We start from the raw sequence: 27,543 nt of genomic DNA on the forward strand, positions 1-27,543 counted from the left end.
ACAAGCATATGAATTTTTGAATTTAGTTAAACTTCCAAGTTTTTTTTAAAATCAGGTTTGTTTTTGTTAAAATTGTTTTTAACTAAAATAGTTACATGAAATATTTAAAAAAAAAACCCAAAAATTAAATTGACTAGGTCAGCCAGGTCAACATATGAAACTTAAAATACTGGCTTCTGCAGCTAACTCAGTCGTCTTCACCTTCATTTTCCTGTGTGTTCATAATCTGGTAAAGAAAAACAAGCTTTCCTGCTTTTTCAGGTCCCAAACGATTTCTCAATTTGGAATGATTTAGTCTAAAGGAAGAAAATATTCTTTCTACACCGGCAGAAGAAGCTACTGCTGTTAAAAGTGAGATGATCACTTCAACAGTCTCTGAATCCAAGTGCTTAAGTCACTTCCACCAGTTCACTGGTGTGACTTTCTTTAAACCATCATCAGCAAACATATATTTCTTGAATGGTTCTTATTCCCAAACTGGGTCTCTTTTACAGCCCACTGCCATTATAGATTTTTCCCTTCTAGTGAGAGAATGGTCTGGTAGATCTCAAATCAATAGAGGCTACACTCAGAAAGACTTCTGGAATATGCTGCTCAGACAGTTTCTCTTTTGTTTCTACTCTCTGTCCCTCAGTTCTCACATTTATGTCCAGACTTCTTCTCCTGTCCAAATCTACTCCGCCCCCAACAATCTTCTATTCATTGAACTTTTTGAAACTTTGCACTTTTAGAGAGAGGTAAGGGATTGACTCTGTACACAAATTTGCAGAGGGACAATAAGGTTGAGGTCTGTTATTTCTCACCTCTATATGCTATTTATTTATTTTAAAACATTTTTGCTGTTTATTATCTCTGGAGACACAAATTCACAGTTTGAGAACTGCAAAACTAAGCATCTCTGATGGTATCTTCTAGACCAGGGGGTCTCAAACATGCAGAGTTATTTACTGTGGCCCGCCAAGCTCCCCGCCTGCTGTCCTGTCCTCCCTGTCCTGTCCCCCCCCACACACACACAGCGTGCCATGTCCCCGCTCCTCTGCCTACCTCCTGGCGCTTCCAGCTTAGCGCTTTCCAGGAGGGAGGGGGAAGAACAGGGAGATGTGCGCTCAGGGGAGGAGGCAGAGAAGGGGTTGGAATAGGGGCAGGGAGGGGGTGCAGTTGGGGTGGGGACTTTGGGGAAGGGGTTGGAGTGGGGGCAGGGCAGGGGGGGCTTTTGTATCTATTTGAAATGTACTAGTCCTGTTGCTATTAAAGCTCAGTTGTCCCTGATCGCACACGAATTGAATCTGGGTTTGGAAGGACCTTCATATAGTACTTTTTCTTTAGGTTCCCACCCTTCTCCATCTTAGTGCTGGGGTTACCTTGCGAGTAAAATCGTCGAAGCCCGCAACACTATATTGAACCTACAGAACAGTGGTTTTTGTGTGCGTACTATGTCTAAGATTTTCAAAGGGGTCTGGACGCACCTCCATTTGAAATTTTTTAGGGGCCCACCACTAAAAAAAGCTTGAAAACCATTGCTGTAGTCTGAAAACTCTCATTTTATGGATTGCTTGTGTGTTGACAGTCTTCTGACTCACTTCACATTGTTTTACATTAGCCACGGGTGTCTGCTTTTGCTCAGAAAGCTAAAATTTTTATACAGAATTGTTTTTGAACCATGCAGTTCTACTGCAGCCCCAAGGGAACTTGTACTTCCAGCCCCACTGCCTGCCAGCCTGTGTTATCTTTTCAACACATAGGGTGTAGTCCTGACCCTATTGCAGCCATTGACAAAACTCCCATTGACCTCAGTGGAATGAGGTGTTCACCCTCTGGGGTTAGAACGAAACTTACCCTAGTGCAGCAGGCCCTTACAATGGCCCTGCTCTGGACCACCTAAAGCTGACTGCAAAGGACACAAATTGGCCTTGGACCTTTCTGTTACGAAGAATGCTTAAGGGGTTCATTGTTTATGGGCTGGTGCTGAACAAGACAGAGTCACCCCCTCTTGATGCAAGATGCATTGGAAGAGCTAGAGAAGATCAGCTGGTGTAAATAAGCATCGTTCTGTTGAAATGAAGAGTGCTAGCCTGACTCACAAGAGCTTTTTTCATCCAGTTGCTGTTCTCCCCTTGAAGGAATGGAAAGGGCATCTCTGGGGCTAGGGTTTGTCAGGAACCCTCCCTCTCCCCACTTTGGAACATCTAGTGGTTCCATGCAGGGAGGGGTAGGAGGTGGGGTTGGTACCGTACATGGAGTGAAGGGGACATCAGCTGACACAACAGTCTGGCTGAAGGCCAAAGTGGAGTTGGAAAGGGAGGATGAGGACTGTAAATGGTGGGGAAGGTGATTTGGAGAAGGAAGGGGGGCAACCATGATCCTTTTAGCAGCTGTGCCTGGGCTTGAGGCAGTAGCCAGGAGCAAAGCAATGCATATTTTTTTTCATAGACTCTTTCAGCACCTGGTATAGTCACATAGTTGCTGCTTGACAAATGCCAGCTCTTTTTGCACTTCTCTGGAAGGGCTCCATGGGCCTTATCAGCAGCCCTTAGTTGTCCCAGCTGCAAAGCCCCTCTGGGTAGCCTTCATAAGGAGGTCCAGCTGGCTGTGCGGGCTGACACCTAGGACGTGGGGGAGGGGTGTGTGTGTCCCAGGTGGTGGTGCAGCATCTACATTGCTCCTGCTGCTTGGATGCCGCTGTCAGGGGCTCACTAGTAGAGTTTTAGCTTTACCATTCACATCCTCATTGCAGCTGCCTCAGAGCAGTATGAGGAAGTGCTGCTCCGTCTTTTGGAGTTAAGCTCCAGCTGTTGCTGCTGCCCGGTGTTGTTGACTCGGTCAGTGTATGTTTGTTTGAAGCTAGAGCCATTTTGGTAATTGCTACTTCCTGTGAAAAACAACCTGTCAGCAGAGTTCAGGAAACTCGTGATAGAGAGTGGAAAACAAGCCCTTTTCTAACACAAAAATGTGTCAGGAAGGACCTGGAGGTGGTGTTAGCTGCCCAAGTCTGACACTTCCATTGTAACTTAACTCAAAGGCACCTGCAGAGCCACATTGCTGCTTTCAAGCAACCAACCCCCCCACTATATCCAGGGACTTGCCTAGAGGGCAGCGTTCCTGCAGCCCTCAGGGTTAGCCTAAGCCTGGAGCCCATGAAGTCAATGGAATTTTGACCGTTAATTCAAGAGGAGCAAAATGAAGGCACTGCTGAATGCTTTTGAAAAGCTCACCCTGCTGGGCCTCCTGGGCTGTCCTCCGCCCAATGTGGATAATCCGATTCTTTGCCTTCATTTGGAAAAGGCAGGATCTCAAACCATTATGTGAGGCACCCTTTGAAAGAGTGATGGTTGCATGGCCACCTCCTAATGCATTTCACAGAGCACCTGCCCTCCTCTCTAACAGCCTTGGATTGATGATAGCAAGTGACTAGCTGGCCAAACACTGAGAAAATAATTACTAGGGTTTAGCACATGGAGCTGAGGGGCAGCAGCACCCCTGGCCTGCCAGCAATCTGACAGTCACAGTTTGAGAAGTGGTGCCCTATATTATTTTATGTTCTAAATGTCCTTTGTAAAGCAACTGCCAACTTCCACCCTAGAGCTGGCTGCATTCCCCTGTTAAAGGGTGAAGGGAGGGTGCAGCTGGTGTAGACTCCTCAACTATCACATACCCTATCTTCAGTGGATTCACTGGCCTGAGTGGGGTTTATTCCCCCAATAAAGGGTCAGCATCTACCCTTTGTTGGGCTCACTGCAGCATGTAGCTTCCTCCCCTCCATTTTCACCTATATATGCTGTAATAAATGGGATGGTGTTTTTGGTGAGTGCTGCCCTGCTTGTAATTCCTTCCTCAGGAGGGTCCTGATTAATGCACTTTGCCTGACCAACTTAGGTCCCACAGCTGTGGCAGCTTGGTTGTACTATAGTGCTCAGTTGGTACTCTGAGGCCTAAGCCAATCCCAGCATTGCAAAGCCGAGTAATATTAGGAGAGTTGAAAATTACTATCATGATGTGGAGAGTTATTGGCCTTCCATAAAAATTTCAAGTTGGCCTGAGTGATCTGCCTCTGGGGAGGTGATACACAAGCTGAGTCAGCTGAGCAGCTGTATGCTGTCTCATCACATAATGATGGAGAAGGAGCAGGGTTAACTGTAGCTCAGTTACAGCTGTTGAACTGGTCTCTACCTACAGTCCCTACCTTAAAGGGAAAGAAAAATCCAGCTAATATAGTACCTTGAATGCTTTCAGATGGAAGGTGGAAGGATATCTCTTCCCCCACTCTTGTAAAAGAGCTATGGGATTTGGCTAGAACAATCAGAGGGTTTCCTGTTATCAGGAATATCAGGGTTAGAAGGGACCTCAGGAGGTCACCTAGTCCAACCCCCTGCTCAAAGCAGGGCCAATTTCTGCCCCAGATCCCTAAATGGTCTTCTTAAGGATTGGACTCACAACCCTGGGCTTAACAGGCCAATGCTCAAACCACTGAGCTATCCCTCCCCTGTTGCCAAGGTTGTAGCTCTAGGCAGTAGGCTTCAGAATTAATTCCCAATGTAGCTCAATGGGCTTCGTCTCTGTCCTCCAGTAAGTGGTAGAGGCTGTAAATCAGTAACCTGTCCTAGCCAGGCCTTAGGTGAGATGACAATAGTCCCTGTTGCTTTTAAAATTGTAACCCACAGCAGTTCTCTTCAGTACCCATAAGCACTACATCATTATTACTTTTGTAAAATGAAAGCTTAAGTTTGTATAAAGTGACAGGATTCCTAACAACACCGAGAGGCCCCCGTACTCAGAACTAAATCCAACACCTGTATGAGTAAACAAACTGATACTATTCCCCTTTGGCAGATGCATTTCATGGCTTACTGTGGAAGTGTATTTGCACTAACAAACTTCAGAGAACAGAATGAAAATTCAAGCTGCTGAAGTAAGAGCTCTTCAAACCTCTGTAGAACGTGAAGGGTTTGTGTGTGCCAGCCTAAGCAGACTTCATTTGAGAGCTGGAGTGATGCTGCCCCCTGCAGGCAGATGTTTCCTGCATCTCTCTGAGCCGAACAAGCCTTTGTTGTTTACTAGAACCTTGCCTCACTGGGTGACTGCAATGCACAGTGAGTACACAGCAAACAGCTGTTCCTGCTTCTCTGCCTAGGAACCTGTAGTTTTAACCCTAATTAAAATGGTTTAATGGCCCATCCTTAATATTCTGGCATTAAAATATGACATCAGTCGAAGAGCTCTCAAGTTATCTAATTGCTTCTCTGCTGAAGGAAGATTATCCCGAACTGATTGGCACAGAGTGCCTGGTGTACAATGTCACGTATCCACAGGATTGGTGTTACACCCCCACCTTTGGAAAAGTCTTGAGGAGGAACCAGTGTGCCAGATCCCAAGCGCTCTCACCTCTTCTCGCACAGGGTAGGCCAGATGGCTTCACTGCCTCCTTACACGGGAGCCCTGCTTCACCCTGTAAACTCTCTCAGTTGGACTTGCTGAACAGATGCCTGGTAGATGCTTCAGGGATTAATGCACCTCACCCAGTATTTGCAGTAACGCTCAACAGTATATTAGTCACCTGGAACACAAAGTCCTTAGGTTAGCATAGGGAACTGAAGGTTAAAGTGGTTGTTCATTCTGGTTAGCCCAGAGCCCAGTCATGCTTTGGAGAACCCCTGCAGTCAAGCTCTGTCTCTTAATCTGACCTCCTTAGTCAGGTGACACCCCAGCTTCCACCAGCCAACTCTTAGCCCCTACCTCAACACCTCTCCAGTCCTTTGTTCTGGAGCTGGCATCTTTGTAAAACAGCTTCCCTGCTGAGAGGTAGGGAAAACCATCTCCCTCTGGGCCACTGGTTGCTAGGGTCAATGTCTTGCTCATTGGCTTTCCCATTGTTTTCTCAGATTCTCCATTGATAGGAGGTCAGTCTCAGCCAGTCCTATTTTAATGACTTGTTCAGACTCAGACAGCTAGGTCACATTCATACCTCTATCTCTTAGGCTATGTCTACACTACCACTCATGTCCCTCAGGGGTGTGAATATTCCACCCCCCCAAGTGACAAATTATGCCAGCAGACCTTCTCTTGCTGACATAGCTACTGCTGCTTCATGGGGGTGGTTTAATTATGTTGATGGGAAAGCTCTCTCCATCGGCATACAGTGGCTACACGAGAGATCTTACAGCGACACAGCTGCATTGGTACAGCCGTGCTGCTGTAAGCTCTCTAGTGCAAACATAGCCGTAGTCTGCTCTGAAAGCAAACAAACAGTCCTTTCTCCCCCCACTGAGGTTCCCATGAAAAATATAGGAGAAACTGAGGCACACATAGGATTCATAAAAGTATGCCAGAGAATTCTCACTTTGTCTCTCACACCCTCCCACTGAGACAAGAGCTAAGGGAACAAAACAACCACCTTTCTCCAGACAAAGAACAGCCCATCTGTCAAAACTGATGCTCCCCTAAATCTAAATCCATTCCTCTGTCCACTCCCTGACCTCTGTAAGACCGCCCCCCAGCCCAAAGGCACAGCCCTTCTCACTTCATTGCCTAAACAGTGGGAGTAGTCTTACAATTCCATTCCTCTTAAAGCATCATCAATAAAATTAACACAGCTCAAATTGGAGGGCCCACTTGCGCCCTAGTGACACTTGCACAGCCAACATGGAGCTCTGCACATGTGGCTCCCTTTGGCTTCAGTGGAAGTCGAATGCTCAGCACCTGTGAAAAATAGGAACTAAATATCCAAATAAGGATACCCAACAACCGAGGTGCTCAAAAATTATAGTCCACTCTTGCAAACATAGGCATTCATAAACCAATTGAAAACAAGGGGTTACAAAAGGTGTAACTGGGTACAGAATTTATCCTGCAGGAAGAATGGTTACTTACCCTATAACAACTGTGGTCATTAGAGATGTGTCATCCACTTGGATTAAACTCTAGGTGCACATGTGCCCCATGCATGCGAGATTGGATTGTTTGGGTCAGCAAACAACTGTGACCTTCATGTCCTTGCATGCCACTTGTCCCTCAAGCTTATAAGAGATAGAGTGGGTCCAACTATCTTTCAGTTCCTTTGCCAGTACAGAATCCCAGAGTTAAGGGATTGCAGTAGCGGCAGAGAAAGAGTATAGCTTCTGGGATCCAAATGGGCAACACATCTTGAAGAACCAGTTGCTGTAAGGTAAGTAACAACTGTTTGTTGTTTTTAGAGTAATTGTAATATAGCTCTCAATATAACATAGCTCTCACTCTAGGTGTCTGGCTAGCAATTGTCTCCCTAAGGAGGTGGCTGTTATAAGTTCTTTGTAAATAAAGACTGCAGGACTGCCCTATCAAACAAGGCAGCAGATCTAGTAGCTGCAACCAGCACATGGTACTGAATAGAAGTATACTCTATGTGGCAGCCCTGCAAAGTTCTGATACGGGGACATTCTTCAAGTGTGCCAAGGAGGTTATGTGGACCACAGAAGAGTGTGCTCTAACATAAGAGTGTGGAGCTTATTTGTTTAGTTCATAGGAGATCTTAATGCACTCTTATATGTGTTGAGCATCTCTGCGTCAAAACTGCTTTGTTGCTAAATACTATGAAGAATGTGAATGACTTGTGCAAGGGTTTGTTCTATGGAGGTAGCAGGAGATTGTCCTTAAGGCACTGAGCATGTGAAGTCTTGCTTCTCCAAGAGTCAAATGAGGTTTGGGGAAAAACCCTGGAAGACACACACATTGACTCAAATGAAAGTCTGAGACCACTCTGGGTAAGAACTTAGGATGAGGACTGAGAATCACTTTGTCTTTGTGTAAGAAGGTCTTGCCATTAATGCCTGAATCTCTTACTCTTAATGCAGAAGTAGCAGCTGCCAAAAATGCTGTCTTGGTGGAGAGATGGTATGAAGGAGCACAATGCTCAAGACTCAAAAGGGGATCCATTAGGACCTGAAGGTCAAACTGCAGAGCCCCTGGAAGGGAAAAATCCCTCACTGGAGGAAATCCATGGATTAGATCTTTCAAGAATGTAGACATTGTTGGATGTGAGAACATAGTGCGACCTTGAATTGGAGGGTGACAGGCAGATATTGCAGCTCAATGAACCCTAATCAAGTTGATTAAGAATCTTGAATGTTTCAAGGACAATAGTCCATGGCTACCCCTCTGATAATACTCCCGAATGATGTCTCAGAGTTGAAGGTCACCCTGAACAGCCCCAGGAGAAAATCATTTCCATTTGGGTCTGTACATTAGTCTTGCTTGGAATCAGAATGTCTTGTACCTCAGTGAAGCAGCTCCTATCTACATCACTTAATCAGCTAGCACCTATGTTGCCAGATGTAAAGATAAGGAGTCTGATTATAGGATGAAGCCCCGATTCTGTAAAATAACATATGGGGCATCTGGAAGAGCCGAGCTGATCGAGGTTTCAGTTCTGAATGGCCTGCTGGTGCTATCCATCATAGCAGGGTTTGTCCTGTCTCACTTTTGTGAGGACTCCGGGGATACATCAGTTCTCTGTTCCACTGGATTTGGAATGGCTTTGACAAGGAGCCTGGGCTCCTGCCTCTTCAGGAGCAAAATGGCTTGCACTTCATGTTCAAATTGGTGGGAGGGAGGAAGACCCCATCTGAGGAAGATTTGACTGAGGACAGAGTCTTTGAGGGTCCATTCATGACTAATGAAACATTACCAGCTGAGTTGGACTACCAGGTTGTTCTGAAGATCTTGTTAGCATAGAACTGTGAGATTGTCCTGGTGTTACATGCATCAATCCTACAGATGAACCATCTCCTGACAGAGAGGGATGAGCTTGCTACACCTTGTCTGTTGAGGAAGTGCATCGCTCTAGCATTGTCTGTCAGGACTCGAATGGTGATCCCTTTGGAGGAGTGGCAGGAAAGCTCTGCATGCTAAACATGGCTCTGAGTTCTAACCGATTTATCTGCAGATAAGAATCTGTTACGAACCACCAGCCTTGAGTGTGAAGATGGTCTAGGTGTGCTCACAAGTCCTGTTTGGAAGCATCCATTACGAGAGTGTGGATGGCAAGGCGAATAGGATACCTCAGCAGACTTTTTGTGAATCCTTCCACCAGAGTAGCAAGGATAAAATATGTGGGGGAACTAAAATCTGCAAATTTCTGTTGTGCCTGCCAGATTGATAAAACCGATTTTAACCATGCTTGAAGAGCTGAAGGCCAAATCTGGCATCAAACCTGATGAAAATGCACATGTCCCAACAACCTGATACTCTCCTTTGATGAAGTGTCCCGATGACGGCATAGATTTCAAATGAGGGGCATCATGATGCAAAGTCAGTCCCCCTGGAAATAAGTTCTCAGTAAGCTCAAATAGAAAATTGCTTTTATGAATCCTTTTGTTAGAGTGTGAGTGGACGTCGCTTGGTTGATCTTGAGTCCTTATGAGAAGAGGTGGAGAACCATTCCTACTGCATCCAAATCTGTCAGTCATTGAGGTACAGCTAAATGTGGAAGCTCTATCTTGTGTTGAAAGTACCACTCTAGCTGGTGCTGATATAGAAAGGTTGGCAACCAACATCAATGGGCATAGTACCACAGAGTGTGTATCAGGTGGTAGGGCTTATCCGTGGTGTGGGTCAGGTTTTGAAGAAAGTACCAAGATGAAATTAGAACTCTTCAGCTTTCTTTTTGATGATAGCGGGAAATGTGATCAGTGCCATGTTTGTGTCTTAGAACAGTGCTCCCTTCTGCCACAATCAGCAAAAGGAGACTGACTGACTCATGGATGTTGGACTTACTGTTCTTTACCTTTAGGTGGGTCTGAGGCCTTTTGGTAGCTGCAGAGATGTGGATACTAGGGGTAGCATCCAGGCTTACTGGAGCACTGGCTAAATGCTGTTTATGAGAAGATGAAAAACCTTTCAACTCAGGATTCTCTGAGTCAGAAGTGGCCTTCAGTGATCACTCAGGTTAGCTGTGTGGGCTTTCTGGGTCCATGTGGAGAAAGATCTACAGTTGGAGCACTCATCAGGAATGTGGCCATCTCCAAGGCAAAAAAGGCATTTAGAATGCCCATCATTCGGGGGCACTGCCACCACATAGTGAGGGCAGGACACAAAGGCTGGAGACTTTGCCTCAGCCAGGTAGTCGATGAATCAGTACAAGAATCCACAGATTTTCCAAATATTATTCATGTTGCCAACCGGCTAAATAAAATGTTAATTACTAAAGTAACTAACATATTAATACTAATAAAGGAGCGCTACGGGGAAATAGGTGGACACCACTAAGGTCTGTCTAGCTACCATAGACAGCAAGAAGAGTGGGTTGAGCCTGTCCTACCCTTTACACCCTCCTGTGGAAGGGGAGTGAGGACATATATAGTGTGTCAACACAGCAGCGGGGAGGGTGTTTCTTGATACAGGCACATGGACGCACGCTAGCTCTGCTCGAGCCATTGTCCACGGTGGCATGGTAAATGGCTCGGGCTAGCCACCAGACCACAATCCCACCCGACCCACTGTGTACATACTTCAGAAGCTAGCCCAAGCAGTTGACTGTCCTGAGATGCACCCTTCCAGCTGCTGTGTAGCCATGCCTACAGAGTACAGGTATGGCTCCAGGAGACCCTGCTGGCCAAAAGAATCTAATCTCACATACATGCAGTGCATGTGAACCAAGACTGGGATCCATGTGGACAGATACAAGAAGTATCTTTATTAGAGGTGCTAGTGGAAGAAATCCAGCTAGATTTTCTGAGTCTAGGTTGAGGACATTAGGCTGGAGTTTTGAAAGGATTTTGTTTTACTTGCACACTGAGTAGATTTGCCCTGGAGTCAGACACACAACAAACCTGGAACCCTTGGATGCCTTTTTTACCAAAAAAATCACTCTTCAGAACAGACCTGCCCTTTATGCGAAGTCTAAATATGACTGCCTACCCTACCTCTGGTAGGTTCGCAGCAAACAGAGTGTTGGAATCCAGGGAGTCAGCCAAGGCTGTTTCCAGCCCTGCCATTGAGTTGGTTTGTGACCTTGGGCAAGTCACTTTTCCTCTTTATGCCTCCATTTTCCAGTCAGTAAACTACTGACACTGATGTTACCCTCCTGTGCAAAGCACTGAGATCCTGGGATAGAAAGTGTAAAGTAAATATTATTAGATATAAGGTTTTTATTCCTTAAGAGGACCCAAGGGAAGGGTCAGTGAATTCTGTGCATAGGTCCTAAACCCAAAGGTGAGAAGCAGCAGGTAGATGGAACACAGAAAAATGTGTGGAGGTCTGTAGCTTTAAATGTCTATTTATTCACTTCCTTTTCTGGAAAATTGAAGGAGAAACACAGAACACCAGAGGTTTGAACAACAGAATTCAAAGCTAGTTCAGGTTGGAGCTGAGTGAATCACATTTGCTGAGTGAATCACATTGTTTGCTTAAGTTTACAAATTACATTAAGATACTAAAACCGTACGTAACATCCACGTTTCCAGTGGGATGCCATAGACCCTAGGAGGGCTGATCTTGTTTTAAGGAGAATTAAAGAACAGCTGCCAGCCTGAACTATTTCTCTTATGTAAAAGGATGCAATAGAAACAAACCTGTTGTGTGGGAAACAAACACTAGCAAGCAGGAAAGAAAACAGCCCAAAATAGAAGTGTTGAGCCCTGTCAGGGTTCCCTCCCCACTCTGAACTCTAGGGTACAGATGTGGGGAAAGACCCCCTAAGCTTATTCTTACCATCTTAGGTTAAAAACTTCCAAGGTACAAACTTTGCTTTGTCCTTGAACCCTATGCTGCCACCACCAGGCGTGTTAAACAAAGAACAGGGAAAGAGCCCACTTGGAGACGTCTTCCCTGCAAAATATCCCCCCAAGCCCTACACCCCTTTTCCTGGGGAAGGCTTGATAAAAATCCTGACCAATTTGCATAGGTGAACACAGACCCAAACCGCTGGATCTTGATAACAATGAAAAAGCAATCAGGTTCTTAAAAGAAGAATTTTAATTAAAGAAAAAGCAAAAGAATCACCTCTGTACAATCAGGATGGTAAATACCTTACAGGGTAATCAGATTCAAAACATAGAGAATCCCTCTAGGCAAAACCTTAAGTTACAAAAAGACACAAAACAGGAATATACATTCCACCCGGCGCAGATTATTTTACCAGCCATTAAACAAAAGGAAATCTAACGCATTTCTAGCTAGCTTACTTACTAATTTAAGGAGTTCTGAAGAGCATTCCTGATCTATTCCGGGCAAAAGCATCACACAGACAGACCGACCCTTTGTTTTCCCCGCCCTGCAGCTTTGAAAGTATCTTGTCTCCTCATTGGTCATTTTGGGTCAGGTGCCAGCAAGGTTACCTTCGCTTCTTAACCCTTTACAGGTGAAAGGGTTTTGCCTCTGGCCAGGAAGGATTTTATAGCTCTGTATACAGAAAGGTGGTTACCCTTCCCTTTACATTTATGACAAGCCCCCACATACTATCCCAGGGTTTGAAAGAATCCACTCCTCTACTTGAGATTGAGGAATGGGATTTATTGGAGGCACTCTAGTGGCGGAAAGCATACATTTCTGCAGAACATGTATCATGGTTACCAGGTGAGCTGTGCCATAGAGTTCTTTTGGTCACTGGAGTGCACCATCCTGTGCCTCACTCTGGGTGGAACCACATACTCCAGCCATTCAGACTGGGTCCCTGGGCTGCAGCCCCTTGTTTACAGAACCATGTTATTCCAACAGGCCCGACTGGGTTGGGCACCTGTAACAGCAGCTGATTAAAGTGACTCAAAAACAGCATCATCAAAACATAGTATTTAATTGCTCAAGGAAACAGCATTTAGGAAAATGGGTTAACACAGAGTCCTACACACATTTCCTTACTAAGATTAACCTCTCTAGTCATAGCTCAGGTAAACCCAGCTCTGGCTGGGAGAAACAGTCTTCTTGCAAGCCTGACAACAGTCACTGACTCACTTGACAATCCCCCACTCCTTCCCAAGGCCAGCATCTTTAAAGGTTTATAGTTCCATTTAATCCTAGGCTGTCAGGTTTTGGAAGAGGAAACTATGCCAGCCTGTTGGGAGCCAAGCAGGTGGCTTCTTCCCAATCAATGGCCCAGCCTTTGTTATCTTAACTCCTCTGTAGCTGTTCATTGCCAGGTGTCTTATCTTTGCCATTATTTGGTTTTCTATTTGCTTTCCCCTCCACTATTGACTGAATGCTGGCAGTCAGGTAGGTTAGCAGATAACCTGTGGGCAAAAGGACATTTATAAAAAACAACACGTAACTCCTTCTCTCTCCAAACTTTGCAAGCATCCACAAAGAAGAGCATCTAGTTCTCATGGTAGTAAAGAAAAGCTACCGAACACAGTCCTGCTGCAGTGTCAGAACTTTCCGAGTCTTTGGACAACTCCAGTGCTTCAGCTAATGGCATCTCCAAGCAGCAACCAATGAAGTTAAGACTCTTGTCCATTTCTTTTAGTCTATTGAGAAAGCAATAGATCAGTGGGTATTAACCTTTTTTTCATTTGCCGACCCCTAAAAAAATTTAAAATAGAGGAGCGGACCCCTTGGTTTTGTCTGTTCATATAGTTGACTTACGTTCAGTCAGTTTTCAGGCTTAAGTTTTTTGCAGACCCTTTAGACCTAGTCCAAAGACCAGAGGTTAAGAACCACTGCAATAGATGGTTAACAAAGAAATTAACATGGAAGGCATCTTCACTATGCTGGGGAAAGCAGAACAGCGGCAGTTGTAGGCAATAGAGGATTCACATTTTTCAGAGCTAATGTATTCTCGTAGCAGGGCTTCACTCATTTTTGAGTGAGCAGAAAGTGGGGGAATTTAATGGATTGTCTGCAGCTGTGAACACCCTGTAACTGATGAATCACAAGAGTATTTATGCATATTACTGCTCCAAGCTTTCAAGGGAGAATAGACTGTCATGGCAAACTACCAAACAATGTTCAAGTAGAGCGTACATCCATATCACAACAGGCTATTACCTAGCCAGGTCTCAATCTAAGTAGGGTGATACTGGTAATACTGAGATGAGAAACTCACAAGGGTAACTTAAAAACATACAGGAACAGATGTCAAAGCAGTAGGTGTACATAAAGTATTGAATTGGATGGCACTTTGCTGAAGGTGTTCATTCAGATGTGGTGGAAACACCCATCCTCCCACACAGGCCCATTACTTTTCATCCTTCCAATGCACTTCTTCTGTGAAGCCCACAAACTGTGAGCCTATAAAAGCAACAACAATCTAAGGTAGAAGCTGCTGGGTCTCCAGAGTGAGTGTTATGCTATGACTACGTAAATTCTGCAGAAGAACTGATGCTACACAAGTACACTAGTGGCACTTCCTGACCTTCTGTATGCTGCTCACAGGTTCAGTAACAGGCTAAATAATCCCTTTATAATATCTAATCAGTTTAGAAATTATATAGTTCCTTTCATCCAACTCATTTGACAGTTACATGGCAAAGTGGGTCACAGAACAAGAACTGGAGCCTGCACAGCATCAAACTCCTTGGCATGTGGTAACCTAATAACTAACACCAAAAAGCAGCTAGCTCTGGGGCTTCAGTTAAAGACCTTATTTTGACAGAAAGCAAGTAGGCACCAGCTCCAGCCTCTCCAACAGCTGAGCTGAAGTCACCATATGCTACCCCCTACAGCTCAGAGAGCTGCAGGTTATATTGGTTTATGGATTAGCAAGAATAGCAAACTGGGTAGGGGAGGACTCCATAATTCAAGGTTTGGACCGTAAAAAAACACAAATGAGTTTCTGCTTTAGAAAGCACCTTTGGGCCAAGACTGAGGGCAGAGGCCTGCATATACACAATGTGGGTGCATAAACATTATTTGCACACAGGCTAGGGAATATACACATGTAACTGCCTGTCTCTTTACCCAAAAAATGGCTAGACACAGATGCATGCATAATATTTTACTGCAAAAAGTGATCATATTTCTCTTCCATCTACCTAAAGGTATATTATTACACACTTTCAAGGATGGGCAAAGGAATTAATGCAACAGATGAAGGAATCTGGAACCCCATTTCTGTAATAAGCAAATTTGACCTCCCCTTTTTATTACAGTTTGATGACGACTGGCTTTCTAGGTATATGATCATTTACAATTACACAGATAATGTCACATTAAATACTACATTCATAGTAATCAGTACGTTTTTTGTTAACAGTTTCTAAGACTCAAAGACAGATGCATTCTTCCAAAGAGGACAAACTTTAGAACCATTTTAGTATTTTAAAATGTTGAAAATAGAACACTCTCCCGCACCCATCTCGAAATAAAGCTGAGGAAATTTAGCATTCATGCAGAGATTAGGAGCACTGGTCTGAGCAAAGCATAAAGCAAACAGGCTGTGTCCACTTTGAAGTTTGGTGTCAAGGCTCCGCATAATGAACCAATCTCCACGATCTCTCTGAGCTGGGTCTCTGCAGTTGAAGTACTTATCACTAAGCCTAAGACAGGCTCACTTTAACCTTTAACCTATAGGCAGAATATCCTGGGCTAAAATGAATTTCCTAAAGTAGGGCTGACCATAACTTTTTTCATAGCTCAACCCACATCAGAAAAAGGATGCCCAAGGCATGAGAAAAATACACAATTAGTACTGGAAAAGTTTAATGAGTTTATTTTAAAAAAGTTGTTTGAATGAAATAAGCTTGTGTATTAGTTACAAAATATATTAATCTATTGATACATTAGTGAAATCAGCAGAGTGTGCATTGTGTTCAAATGCAGATCAGAGCGTATCTTCAATAACACTGACTAGAGTACTTGTTGTGTACCAAACCACTAGTGCACATTTGATGAGAAAAAGAATGTCTTCTAGTAAGGCAAACAAAGACCAACCATTTTGTTTACTACCAGATTTAAATTATTCAATAGGTAGGACCACTTGCTACCTAGCCCAGAGAATGAGTTTTTCCATCTCACAAATGTAATTGCCTGCTGACAATTTTTAAAGAGTTACTCCCCCTGCCCTGCAGGGGGACACTGAGCTAAAAAGGAGTCCCATATGCAATATATTATACTCAGAGAATTCTGAGAGCAGTAACCTTGCAAGTATACCCCTACATAAAGAATACATAGCTGGGATAAGGAAGAGACAAGAGAGAACAAGTGGGGGGGGGGGGGGTGTGTGTGGGAGGAAAAATCAAATAGGTATCTTAGATGTCCGTACACTAATGTAAGAAGTATAGGGAATAAGCAGGAAGAACTAGAAAAGCTAGTTATTGAAAACAGCTCTGACATACTTGGCATCATAGACTTGGTGGGATACTACATGACTGGTGTATTGGTACAGAAGGGTACAGATTGCTGAGGAAGGACAGGCAGGTGAAAAAAGGAGGAGATATTGCTTTGTGTATATATTAAATGTACACACTTGGAAATAGGGTATGGATTTGTTGAAAGTCTCCTGGTAAGGATAAAAGGGATAAAAAACAAGAGTGATGTCATGGCAAAGATTTACTACAGACCATCTAACCAGGAAGAAGGGGTTGGTAAAACTTTTTTTTAAACTAACAAAATCATCCAAAACATAGGACTTGGTGGTGATGGGGGACTTCACTACCCAAACATCTGTCAGGAACATAACACAACAGGGCACAGATTATCCAACAAGTTCTTGGAATGTATTAAGAGATTTTTTTATTTCAGAAGATAGAGAAAACTACTAGGGGAGAGGCTGTTCCAGCTTTGATTTTGACAAATATGGAGGAACTGGCTGAGCATTTGAAAGTGGAAAGCAGTTTGGGTAAAAGTGATCATGAAATGGTAGAGTTCGTAATTCTAAAGAATGTTAGGAGGGAAAACAGCACAATAAAGATAATGGATTTTAAGAAGGCAGATTTAGCAAACTCAGGGAGTTGGTAGGTAAGATCCCATAGGAAGCAAGTCTAAGGGGGAAAATAGGGGACTGGGCTAGAAGATCTTTTGAGGTCCCTTTCAGTCCTACAATTTCATTATTCTAAGACTGTTTGACACAGGTAACAGAAATTTGATTTAAAAAATAGAAGAGGAAAGTAATCTAGCTTCTAAACATAAGATTTGATTATATATACATAAATACACACACAATATTGCAAAAGCACCAAGAGTCACAGAGAAAGAACTGTACACAAAACCTAAATTCAGCATTTCCCTTAAAAAGTTAACAGTTGGAAACTAGGCTAATCATTGCAACTCCACATTTGTTTTAGATTGCTTTATTCTAGAAATTTTCATAAATCTGTGGCAGTTGTGATCCATAATCCATTCTCCTTTTAAGTATTTTTCAAGATCATTCTTCAACCGTCATAGCATAATGATTTCTAAAAAGAGAAGAAAAACAGACTTCTAGGGGAAAAGGTGAAGCACATACACTATAAAGCTGTATTTTATCACAAATTGAACTCTCAAACAATGCCAACCTCAAAGAGAGATTAAATAATATAACATTAACAACTGAGAATGTACGTATCTGGATGGCAACTCAATCCAGCATTTAAATTCTACAAATTTCTTTCCACCAGCTGAAATTACATTCACACATGTGTGATGTGACAGACAATTCTGGAACTGCACTGGTAGCAAAGATAATTTGAAAAAAAAAAATAAGTAGTTGAGTGAGGTCTGCATAGATAAGTACATCAGGTTAGTAAGACAGAATACATTTGGCTGATATTCAACGTATCAGCTCAGAAAGTCTCCCACGTAAGCTTTGTGGTTAAATCAGCTTGGCACTGGCTTAGAATTCCATAGTGAACCCTTTAATAAGTACACAATAGATACAATATCACCAGCAGCTAAAACTGTTAATGTTTCACACTGGCAGAAAAAAAAATATGTAACCTGCACCAACTTCTCTATTTCCTATTAGGCTGTGCTATTTTACATTATCCCAATTTAAATAATAAAATCTTATGTATACTACAGGGCTGCCACCACGCTGAAGTTCATTTCAAGTCAAAAGTAGACTGGGTTGAGATTTTTAAAAAGCAGATAGCTCTGCCTGGGAATTGACGGGCTTTTGTAAAAACAAATCTTAAGGCTTTTGAAAGGGTAATGAAAATGGAACTCCTATAGGTGTTAAGTTGGCACTTCAAAGACCCGTACATACAGGACAGGCAGATGGCTTTTTAAAAGGATGCACTGTACAATTTACGTGGAAGAGGGGGATAGAGGCAGTAAGAGGTACCTGAATCAGTTAGAAGTTACCCCTCCTTTCTCCCTCTGTCCCCAGAAAGAGAATCTGATTTTATTTCCTACACAATAAAGAGAGGAGGAATGTGAGAAGCAAGTCTGTCCTTGGAAAAGAACGACCGTCTGAAAAGGAAGCGGAGAATTGGTATATGTGTCAGTGACGATGCAACACCAAAAAATGCTTTACACATGTATATGACATAGGCCAGGGGTTGGCATCCTTTCAGAAGTGGTGTGCCGAGTCTTCATTTAGTCACTCCAATTTAAGGTTTTGCATGCCAGAAATTCATTTTAACGTTTTTCGAAGGTCTCTTTCTAGAAGTCTATAATATATAAACTATTGTTGTATGTAAACAAGGTTTTTAAAATGCTTAAGAAGCTTCATTTAAAAAGTTAAATTAAAATGCAGAGCCCCCCGGACCGGTGGCCAGGACCCGGGCAGCATGAGTGCCACTGAAGATCAGCTTGCGTGCCGCCTGTGGCAGGCGTGCCAGAGCTCGCCTGCCCTGACCTCGGCACTGTGAAGCACAATCAAAGCCTAGCGTTAAGAATGCTTCAACTTTGTCTTAATACGGTTCCTGCTAAACCGTTTGGTAACATGATGGGCAAGAACAGACTTTGTCCCTTAAGCAGCAAACCCCATACATGCAGTGACTCAATTCAAACAAGTCTGTGCTCACGTTTGTCAGTATTTTCCATGGAGAAGGTGGTCTAGATGTGCAGAATACAGCCACTCAGCCTGCAAAAGAACATTCTCTCCCACACTCCATTCACATTACTGAGTTTAGTAGGCTGGGGTGCCATGAAAACGGAGGCCTTCCAGGGCCTAGGACATTTCTGATCCCCTGCATGTGGGCAAAAACAAACAAACAAAGAAACCTGTTCTAATGTGGTGCTTCGACAATGAAGTTTGTAACAGACCGGGCCTGTGCGTCTTAACTGTCCTCCCTCCCTGTTGTTGGTCCTTGTTGGGCTGCTTAGAAGGGGACCGACACTTGGGCTGCCCCGTAGCAATATTTACACAACTAGAGGTGAGGCAAACCCCACTTGCCAGCTTCTCAACTCAGAAAAATGCTCCATGCTGACTGGGGAGATATTCATACATTTATGCATGGCCTGGTTCCATATTTTCTGTATCAGATTGTCTATATGCCTACCACTGGTAGCAGGACAAATGAGGCTTTTTTTTTGTGCTTTAAAAAAGTAATCTGTGTTTATATACAAACCTGAAGATACTGTAGAGTTGAAAATAATTCTATACATTAAAATCCATTATTTTTCTATTAGCAGCAGTGAGTTTGGACTAACCCGCTTCTAATGCGCCAGACTACAACATTAACATGGGATGTAGACAATCAGTCTAGAAAAGCCAAGAAATAGGCACAGGAGTCTCCAGGGGTTTTTTTGTTTTGTTTTTGTTTTAAGTCAATGCAGTATTTGTGAAAGAGGACACTATAGAAACTAGAATGTGCTTGTTTATTATAAGGACACATAGCAATGCAAGTTCACCAACACTGCCCTATTAGCGGGCTACCATCCTGTTCTTTTCTAGGTGGTGAGGGTGGCTAACCTACTATGGCCCAGAGCTCTCTAGTTCAACAAGCCGCCATCACTTTGGGCACTATGTAGACAAATGTTTATTGAGAACTAGTGACAGATGCTCCACCACATTTCACACGGTGCCGTTTGACAGGAATGATTTTAGATCTCTGGTAAGTTTGGCACAAGTCAGGTATGACCAAGAGGTAAAAGTTTCCATGATCCCTGAGCCACCTACTATATATCTTCTTCCTCTCCGTCGAACATCTCACACTAATATGATCTAGCACCACAAAGAGCATCCCTACCAATGCAGAACTTTAACCCATCCAGCACCACCTTAGTTATAGTGGAAGAGTGTCAGCCATGTTTTTACACAATTGCAAACAAGGTGAACACACACATTTTGTGAGAGGGGGAAAAAAAAGTTAGGCCTAAATAAGGCTTAAAAGCCACAGTTTCTATCAGCATTTCTGCCGTGATCTCAGCACATTCAGCAGAAATATTTGTTTAGCCTTCTCTGGGGCTGTATTACATGGGTTTTGCAGAATGCTTTCAGAAGTCCAAGATTGATTCAACACCATCATGCGGGTTCCTGTTTGAATGTTCCTGAACATAATTCCCTGGGAGAAAAAAAGATAGAGAGACCCCGATAGATATCTAGGGACTGTGGACTAAGTCCTAACCTTACTTCATATTCCAAAAGGAGCATGGTAAATTTAAAGTGCTGGAGTTTCCCTTGCTGCACTTTCCCTGGCTAAGCTATAAAGGCACTAAAATAGTCTGTACTTTTGTTTCCTTCCTCTATTCTTGCCATTTGGATTTAAGTCCATTTAGAAACTGTCTATATTCCGAGGTGAATATCTCCTGAATCTGTAGCACGAAAGCACCTTCCATAGTTGAGCTAGTTCACTCCCACTACAGTATGGGTGTTGCATCCCCCTGGGCAGTGGTGTAGTCAAACTGGAACATCATTCTGGTACTATTAAGCAGCAGCTGTGGCAATGAAGTCGATCCACCTCTCTAGATAGCAGGGGAAACACTCACTCTGAACTGTCTCCCTGCGAGCAGCCTTATGACACCGCCCCATGTGGGGCCAGTCTGCCCACCAACCCTGCTCTGCTCAGCCCCTGCTCCCTGCCATGTTCCTGCTTCTCTCAGTGTTTTTGCTGCCTTGCAGCAGCTGGTCATAATGGGAAGTGCTTTGCACGCTCCAGCCACTGGGTGCTTATCCCACCACTGGCAGCCTCCTGGCAGCTTCATATCAATTTTAGTTAAAGCAGATGCTCAGCAGTGATGGTGGCAGGAGGTGCAGGGCAGCTCAGATGCTCCCAGGGACAAGAGGCTGCTGGGCCTGGCCAGGAGCCCTGAGCAGCAGCAGCAGAGTTTTGGCCCTGGTGCTTCAAGCCTCTGGCTGTGATAGGTGAGAAGGAGAGGGACAGACAAAGGGACAAACCAGCTGAGACTGAAGGGCAGAGAGCAGGACAAACGGGAGGAAGGTCTATGGGGTAGGAGCACAAGAGGTCAATCAGGAAGACAGAGGAACTTAGGCAGGTGCACAGGCACAGAATGGCTCCCACAGGACAAAGGGGCAGACAGGCATATACAAAGTGGTCAGTGGGGGCAGCTGCTAGTTAGCCCTCAAGGAAGGGCAGGGAGGGGGATGGTCTCAGAGCACCAGCTGAAATTGGAGCCAGAAGCGGGAGGTGCCATTTCCCAGGAGCAAACAGGAGAAACTTCCCAGGGATTCTGGGTCCTGCTGCGTTAACTCCCCAGGGAGATGTGATCTGGAGCAGCCTGAACTAGTTGTACCTCTCTCTCATCCTGCCTGTGCCCTGGCACTTAGTCCCCCTATGCTAGACACTGCTAGCCCGAGCCCAGGTAATCCCCCTGCTTTATCCTCTACCACCCCCACATGACCACCACTCCTCCCACGTGCTTCCCCATCCTCATCCCCTGCTCCCTACCCCTTTTAGGGGCTTTCCAATACTTTCATATTTAGGACACCTGGGGCATTCCGCTTCAGTGCTCCACTTTCTCACAGACTTCTAGAAGTGGAATTTGACCCAACCTCCCCCAGTGTAGGAAAAGAGCTGCTTCAATAAATTCTTACTGAAGAATTTCGCCTTTGATAACACAGCAATACTTCCCTCAGTTAGCTTTATACATTAACAGAGAACAGTAAGAAATATTTAATACATGACCCACAAACAGAGGAAAAATCTTGTATACCAAAGGCAGCAAATTCTATTCAGTCAAATCAGCTGTATTAGCCTGCAGAATAGCATTGTTCAACCCAGATAACTGCTCTTATGAAGCTTTTCCCCTGTGGAAAATCTCTTCGTTCCTGCCCTTATCCTTCCAATCTGTTGTGGAAGAACAGCAGTGCGGGGCTCCCTTAGTTAGGGCACACCAGACTATACAGCCCCATCAGTACTGCGAGGTTGAAAGCCCTCTCTCCGTACACTGTTCAAGTCTAAACGTGTTACAACCTCACAGCGCACCAGGAGGGTATCATCTTTTACATAGGTTCTTTGCTTCAAAGCTTGCAGGTGCATGAATGTCACATAACCAAAACCTTTTGGGTTGCGCTGGATTGCCGGTCTCTGGAAGGCTAGAAGCTCAGGTTTGGCTTCCATGACTTCTTCGTGATTCTGCCTTACATGTCCCTCTGATTGATCCAAAATAGAAAGTCGTATGGTGCCCTGAAATGGCCAAGGCAGATGACTGTCATATTCTCCTTGCATAGTATGGACAAAGAGGGATATAAAGTTGGCACAGCGCTGCGAATTTGGTAACTGGATATGTAGGCGCAAACACAGTTTGTAGCCTGGTTTCCCAGTGTAGAAACCAGAGCTGTGGATCACAACAGGTCTCTCTTCTTCTTGGGCTCTCAGATATGTGCTGAAGTTCTCAATCTTCCAGATGTAAATGCCGTTACATTGTTGTGCCTCCATTTCAGTAATTTTTTCCTCTAGATTTTGGATAGTGCGTTTGAGGTCTCCCACGTGAGCACTCTGAGTCTCCATTTTAGCAATAAGCTCTCTGATTTGGTGATCTTGTCTTACCAGTCGACCTTCCAACTGCTGAATGGTTTCCTTGAAGTTCTCAACTTCTGGGTTGCAGTCATATGTGGCAGGTGGGACATGTGAGAAGAGAGACGGCTCAAAGGATAGGCCACTGAGGTAGGATATGGGAGTTGTAGTAACACTAATACTCCGGAGAGTCTGAGCCATCATTCTCATGTGAACCTGAGTGAACTCTTGCATATGACGTGCCAACTCATTCCTCTGCATCTAGAATTTAAAAAGACATGGCATCATAAACGCTTGAGCAGCAAAAACATTTCCTGCAACTCAGCCACAAAATATTGGGCTTCAAAGATAAACTACAGTACATAATAGAAATGGCTTTAGCTAACACAGATCAACTGTAACAAGAACGAAGACAAAAGTCAAGTGACATGTGACAAAGTCAAGTCAAGTCCAACTGAGGGGACTTTGTTTTGGACCAGCTGTAAGATCAGACAACTCAGAAAAATAACCAGTTCAGGTGCCTGTAGAGACAAATAGCGTTTAAGTCAAAATGATTTGTTAAAATCATGATGTAAAAGGTAACAATTCCTCCACTGCTTTGCATCTATTTAATACTGCTACTATCCTGTTTGCAATCAGCAATGTATAGAATCATAGAATATCAGGGTTGGAAGGGACCCCAGAAGGTCATCTAGTCCAACCCCCTGCTCGAAGCATGACCAATTCCCAGTTAAATCATCCCAGCCAGGGCTATGTCAAGCCTGACCTTAAAAACCTCTAAGGAAGGAGATTCTACCAATGTATACCCTACATTGCACAGCAGTAGCGGCACCAGAGCCCCGAATATGACAGTGTATTCAGGAAAGGCAAGGAGAGCAATCGGTTAAAGATGAGAGAAACTTATCATTAAAAGGAAGTACTGTAATTAGAAAACTTGGAACTTCCCCCACAATTAGCACTGTTTCACCAAACATCATGAGTTTGAGGATCATGTGGATTTGAAGTATTTGCCACTTGTTTTCCCTAAACTACAAGAGTTACATACCTGGCATTTAAAAAACTTTCATAAGGCAATGTTACAGAAGACATTGGTATTTAAGCTTAAAATCAACACAGGTAAGAACAGCAAAATAAAACCACCCCAGAAAACTATTAGATTTAGGGTGGACTTTGCTAAAGCACCCGGGCACTTGTCTAATCAAACTCACATTACCTTCAACAGAAGCTGAGTCAGGTCAATGCTGGCAGCTTTTGAAAGTCAAACTGTAAAAATCAAGCCCGGGAAATTTGTGACATAGATTAGATGAGAGGCACTGAGGAGAGTTCTTTGTATTGATGTGCATAAAAGAAAGATTTACCTTTTCAGGACATCCAAAGGCACTGTATGTACATGGTACTGGGGCGGTAGGGCAGTCATTATCATAATGATTAGGCATCTAAAACCAAAATGAGAGTTAAGATTAATTTTTCTTTAAGATGAATAGTTTACATTCTCCTCTTCAGATCAAGTCTTCTTTTTCAGAAAAGAAATTATGCCATTCGATCACAGAACATGATGAAAGAATTAGCGACTGTGTGTGTTAAGCGCACAGGAATGTTCCAACTCTCAGGATCCAGCCAAAACACATGGGTATACTGAAATACGACAGATTTCAACATTTTAATAGAATAATGAGCAACCACACACCACTAATTTGCACCTGAATAGGCACTAAGTGTTAAAGGCCATTTAGTAAATTATTGCAAGGTAACGCAGCAACATCACTGCAAGTCACCCCAGTGTAATATTCTTTGATAACTATTATTCGCCGTAAATTTGAGACTCCAGGAAAGGGATTAGCTATGTTGACCTAGAGCAGGGATCAGCAACCTTTGGCATGCAGCCCATCAGGGAAATCCGCTGATGGGCCAGGACTGTTTGTTTACCAGCGGCGTCTGCAGGTTTGGCTGATTGCAGCTCCCACTGGCTGTGGTTCGCCGTTCCAGGCCAATGGGGGTTGTGGGAAGTGGCATGGGCCAAGAAGGCCCCAGGCAACTGCTCTGCTTTTTACCCCTTAACGACAGCCATGGCTTTTATATGGAGAAAAGCATTTATTGTGGCACTGGTGGACATGGAGTTTTTATAGAATGCTGGGGGGATCTCAGAAGGGAAAAGATCTCAGAACCCCAGATTTAGAGGAAGTTTGACATGTGAGCGCTCAGACACTTACATGGGTTACCATAAAATCTTAAAATGTTTGCAGCTAGATAGGTTAAATATTATTTAGGATGCACTCCAACCTGACAGGCAGCCATATGGCAAAAAGGTAGGCTCTTACCTGTTCTCTGATGAGCACTGTATTGCAATATTCACAAAACACATTTGCAAGTGGACAGTTCTGGTCATGAAGCTTCATTTTTTGAAAAGGTGAGAAAGAAAATGAGAACTATTAGTAACAATTAAATGATTATTAAAAGAGAAGGGAGTACTGATTAGCCTGTGTTCTAGATGTCTATGGAAAATTCTTGATCATTTATTTTTTTAAGTCTCAAGCTTTGCATCTTGTTGGATTTAAACGGGAAAGTACCCCCGTTCTGATTCCTGACTCTTTTCACTTTCTGAATGTTATTCTTGTCTCATGAGAAATTCAGTGATAAGTCCTATTTCTGATACGACAAAATTCTGATTCTGAAGTTGCCCAAGACATTTGTGAAGTTTGGGTTTAATTAATTGTATTAAGGATGTAAACATTTTAAAGAATTTTCTTGTGCAATTAATATATTCATTAATATTAAGAAGTCTTAACATTTGACAAAAAGGGTCAAAAGGGTCACAAACATGATGTGCATTAATGTGGGAATTTTTAATGGCACATTTTGAAGTGCTTTTCAGATAGACATAATCTATCGTATATTAGGCTTATCTATAGAGATAAGGAAATGAAAGCTCAAAACACAGAAGCCAGATACTCAAGGTCACCCAGGAGTCAGAATCAGAGCGAAGAACAGACTCCAGAAGTTTTGCTCCAACTCTCTTGTTCAAAGGAGAGATTTAGGCATTGGAGCACAGCTCTCCCTCTCTGCACCCATCCATGTTTCCAGCAGGTAACGGGTTTGTGAGCAGAGCAAGAAAGCCCGCCATACAGCAGTACTTTTGTCCTATCCTGTTATTCTGGCCCCTCCCCCTTTTCTTTTTAAGGTCATTGTGGGATGCTAATGCTGCCATCTCTCTTTGTAAGGTCAAAATTAAAGGTCCCTCTTATGCCAACTCTTTCACCTCCCTATGCACCATAGGGTCTCCAAAAAAGGTTTAACCAAGCATGACCCCATCTTGACCCAAAAAAAGGGGGAGCTAGTCTTCACCTGCCCAAGAGAGGACAATCTGGAGGTCACAACCTCCTAATGTCCAACACAGCAGCACAGAAGCTGTTTCTGGATCAATTTACTATCCTGATGAACACCCTCCATTGATATTGCATTAACAATTGAGGACAAATGTTACAGTATTTTTCATCCACTCTAATATTTTTCAGCACGTGCCTCTTTATCTTCATAAGCCATAGATGTGGCACAGTTTGGACAGCAGACCTGCCGCCGTGGGCATTCCAGTGTCATGTGGTTTTGCAGCTGGTTCTTCTGGAAGGAGCCCTGGCATTGTGGGCATTCCACAGAGCAGAAGTCACAATTCAACTGATGCTCCTGCATAACGGCAACAAGAGGATGTGGTATTAGAAACCCCAAAAAGTGCTCCAGGTCCCAGCTATTCATACATCTCCAAGATGGAGCAAAATGGCTCCAAGAGGAATACAACTGGCAACTTCAATTTTCTTTCACGCCCCAATCCTGCAAAAGGATTTGCCTGCATAAGCCCTTAAACCCAGAACCTCAATGACTTTAATTGCAGTCCATACAGAAGAGCTCCATAGCAGAACCAGGGTTTGAACAGGACTATAAATTCAAAGCTCTTCAGTATTAATGTTTGTGCAGAGTCATCATATGGCTACCTTTTACAACTTAACACACTCACTAATTGGACAACTTCTAGGACTACTTAAAAATTGTTTATATTTTATTCAGATTGCTTTGAGCAAGTATAAACTGGCATTTTGGACACTGGATATAGAAAGCTCTCATTTATAGCATATGGTTGGTCAAAATTACATGTGACAAAGACAGGACAAAGGGAGACTAAAAAGATTAAACTAATACCACTATTAACATTATAGGCACTATCGTTTGCTGTATGCAAGCTGTGACATATGGCTTGGGCTAAGGTAACTAAGATCAGCCACTTATTTCTTTCAATTAGAGAAACAGAACCAGCCTTGATCAAACGAACAGTGGATTTGAAACCACAACCACCAATAAGACGAAGACCATCTACAGAGAGTCATTTTGGAGATTTTTTTAACATTTCAAAATGGGAAACTATTTTTCATTTTTCAATGATCCTTACCTCTAGATGTCTCAGCTCCATCTTTAGAAGACAGCCCTTGTTGGGACATCTCACCTTCAGTGAGAGGATTTCCCGTTTGGCAAAGTTGTCAGGGAAGAGTTGGTTTTCGAGTAGAATTTCATTGTCTACTGGACATTTGTGACCTGCATCTCTACCATAAAAAGAAGAGGATGAGGTGAGATGTACACCCAAGAGGAAAAAATATCCAGCAAATCTCAGACTTCTTTCCCTACCCTTATTTTAAAGTCTTCTCTTACACTAATGAAAATTTCATAATATTCTCATAATAAAGCGTTAAGGCAGTCACTGAAAATAATGTCAGTTACACAGCAACTAGCACAAATTATACCATAAAATATCCTGATAACT

The 27,543-nt window shown here is 43.4% G+C and overlaps 1 protein-coding gene across 9 annotated transcripts in view; it reads right to left on the bottom strand.

Moving 5' to 3' along the window:
• Window positions 1-11,941: 11,941 nt before the first annotated feature.
• Window positions 11,942-27,543, bottom strand: part of TRAF6 (TNF receptor associated factor 6) — a 38,950-nt gene continuing 23,348 nt past the window's right edge. For 6 of the 9 annotated variants that reach the window (XM_073348004.2, XM_073348005.2, XM_073348009.2 and 3 more), the window contains 5 exons: window positions 27,175-27,325; window positions 26,259-26,417; window positions 25,058-25,129; window positions 24,098-24,175; window positions 11,942-23,000 (listed from right to left, as the gene is read on the bottom strand). In XM_073348004.2, the coding sequence (XP_073204105.1) occupies window positions 22,122-23,000; window positions 24,098-24,175; window positions 25,058-25,129; window positions 26,259-26,417; window positions 27,175-27,325 (1,339 nt within the window). In that variant the 3' untranslated portion in view covers window positions 11,942-22,121. The remainder of the gene's footprint in view (window positions 23,001-24,097; window positions 24,176-25,057; window positions 25,130-26,258; window positions 26,418-27,174; window positions 27,326-27,543) is intronic. The other 3 variants (XR_012159397.2, XR_012159395.2, XR_012159396.2) reach the window with 3 other exon arrangements.

The sequence above is a fragment of the Lepidochelys kempii genome, chromosome 6, assembly GCF_965140285.1.
Source record: "Lepidochelys kempii isolate rLepKem1 chromosome 6, rLepKem1.hap1, whole genome shotgun sequence".
Taxonomy (NCBI): Eukaryota; Metazoa; Chordata; order Testudines; family Cheloniidae; genus Lepidochelys; species Lepidochelys kempii.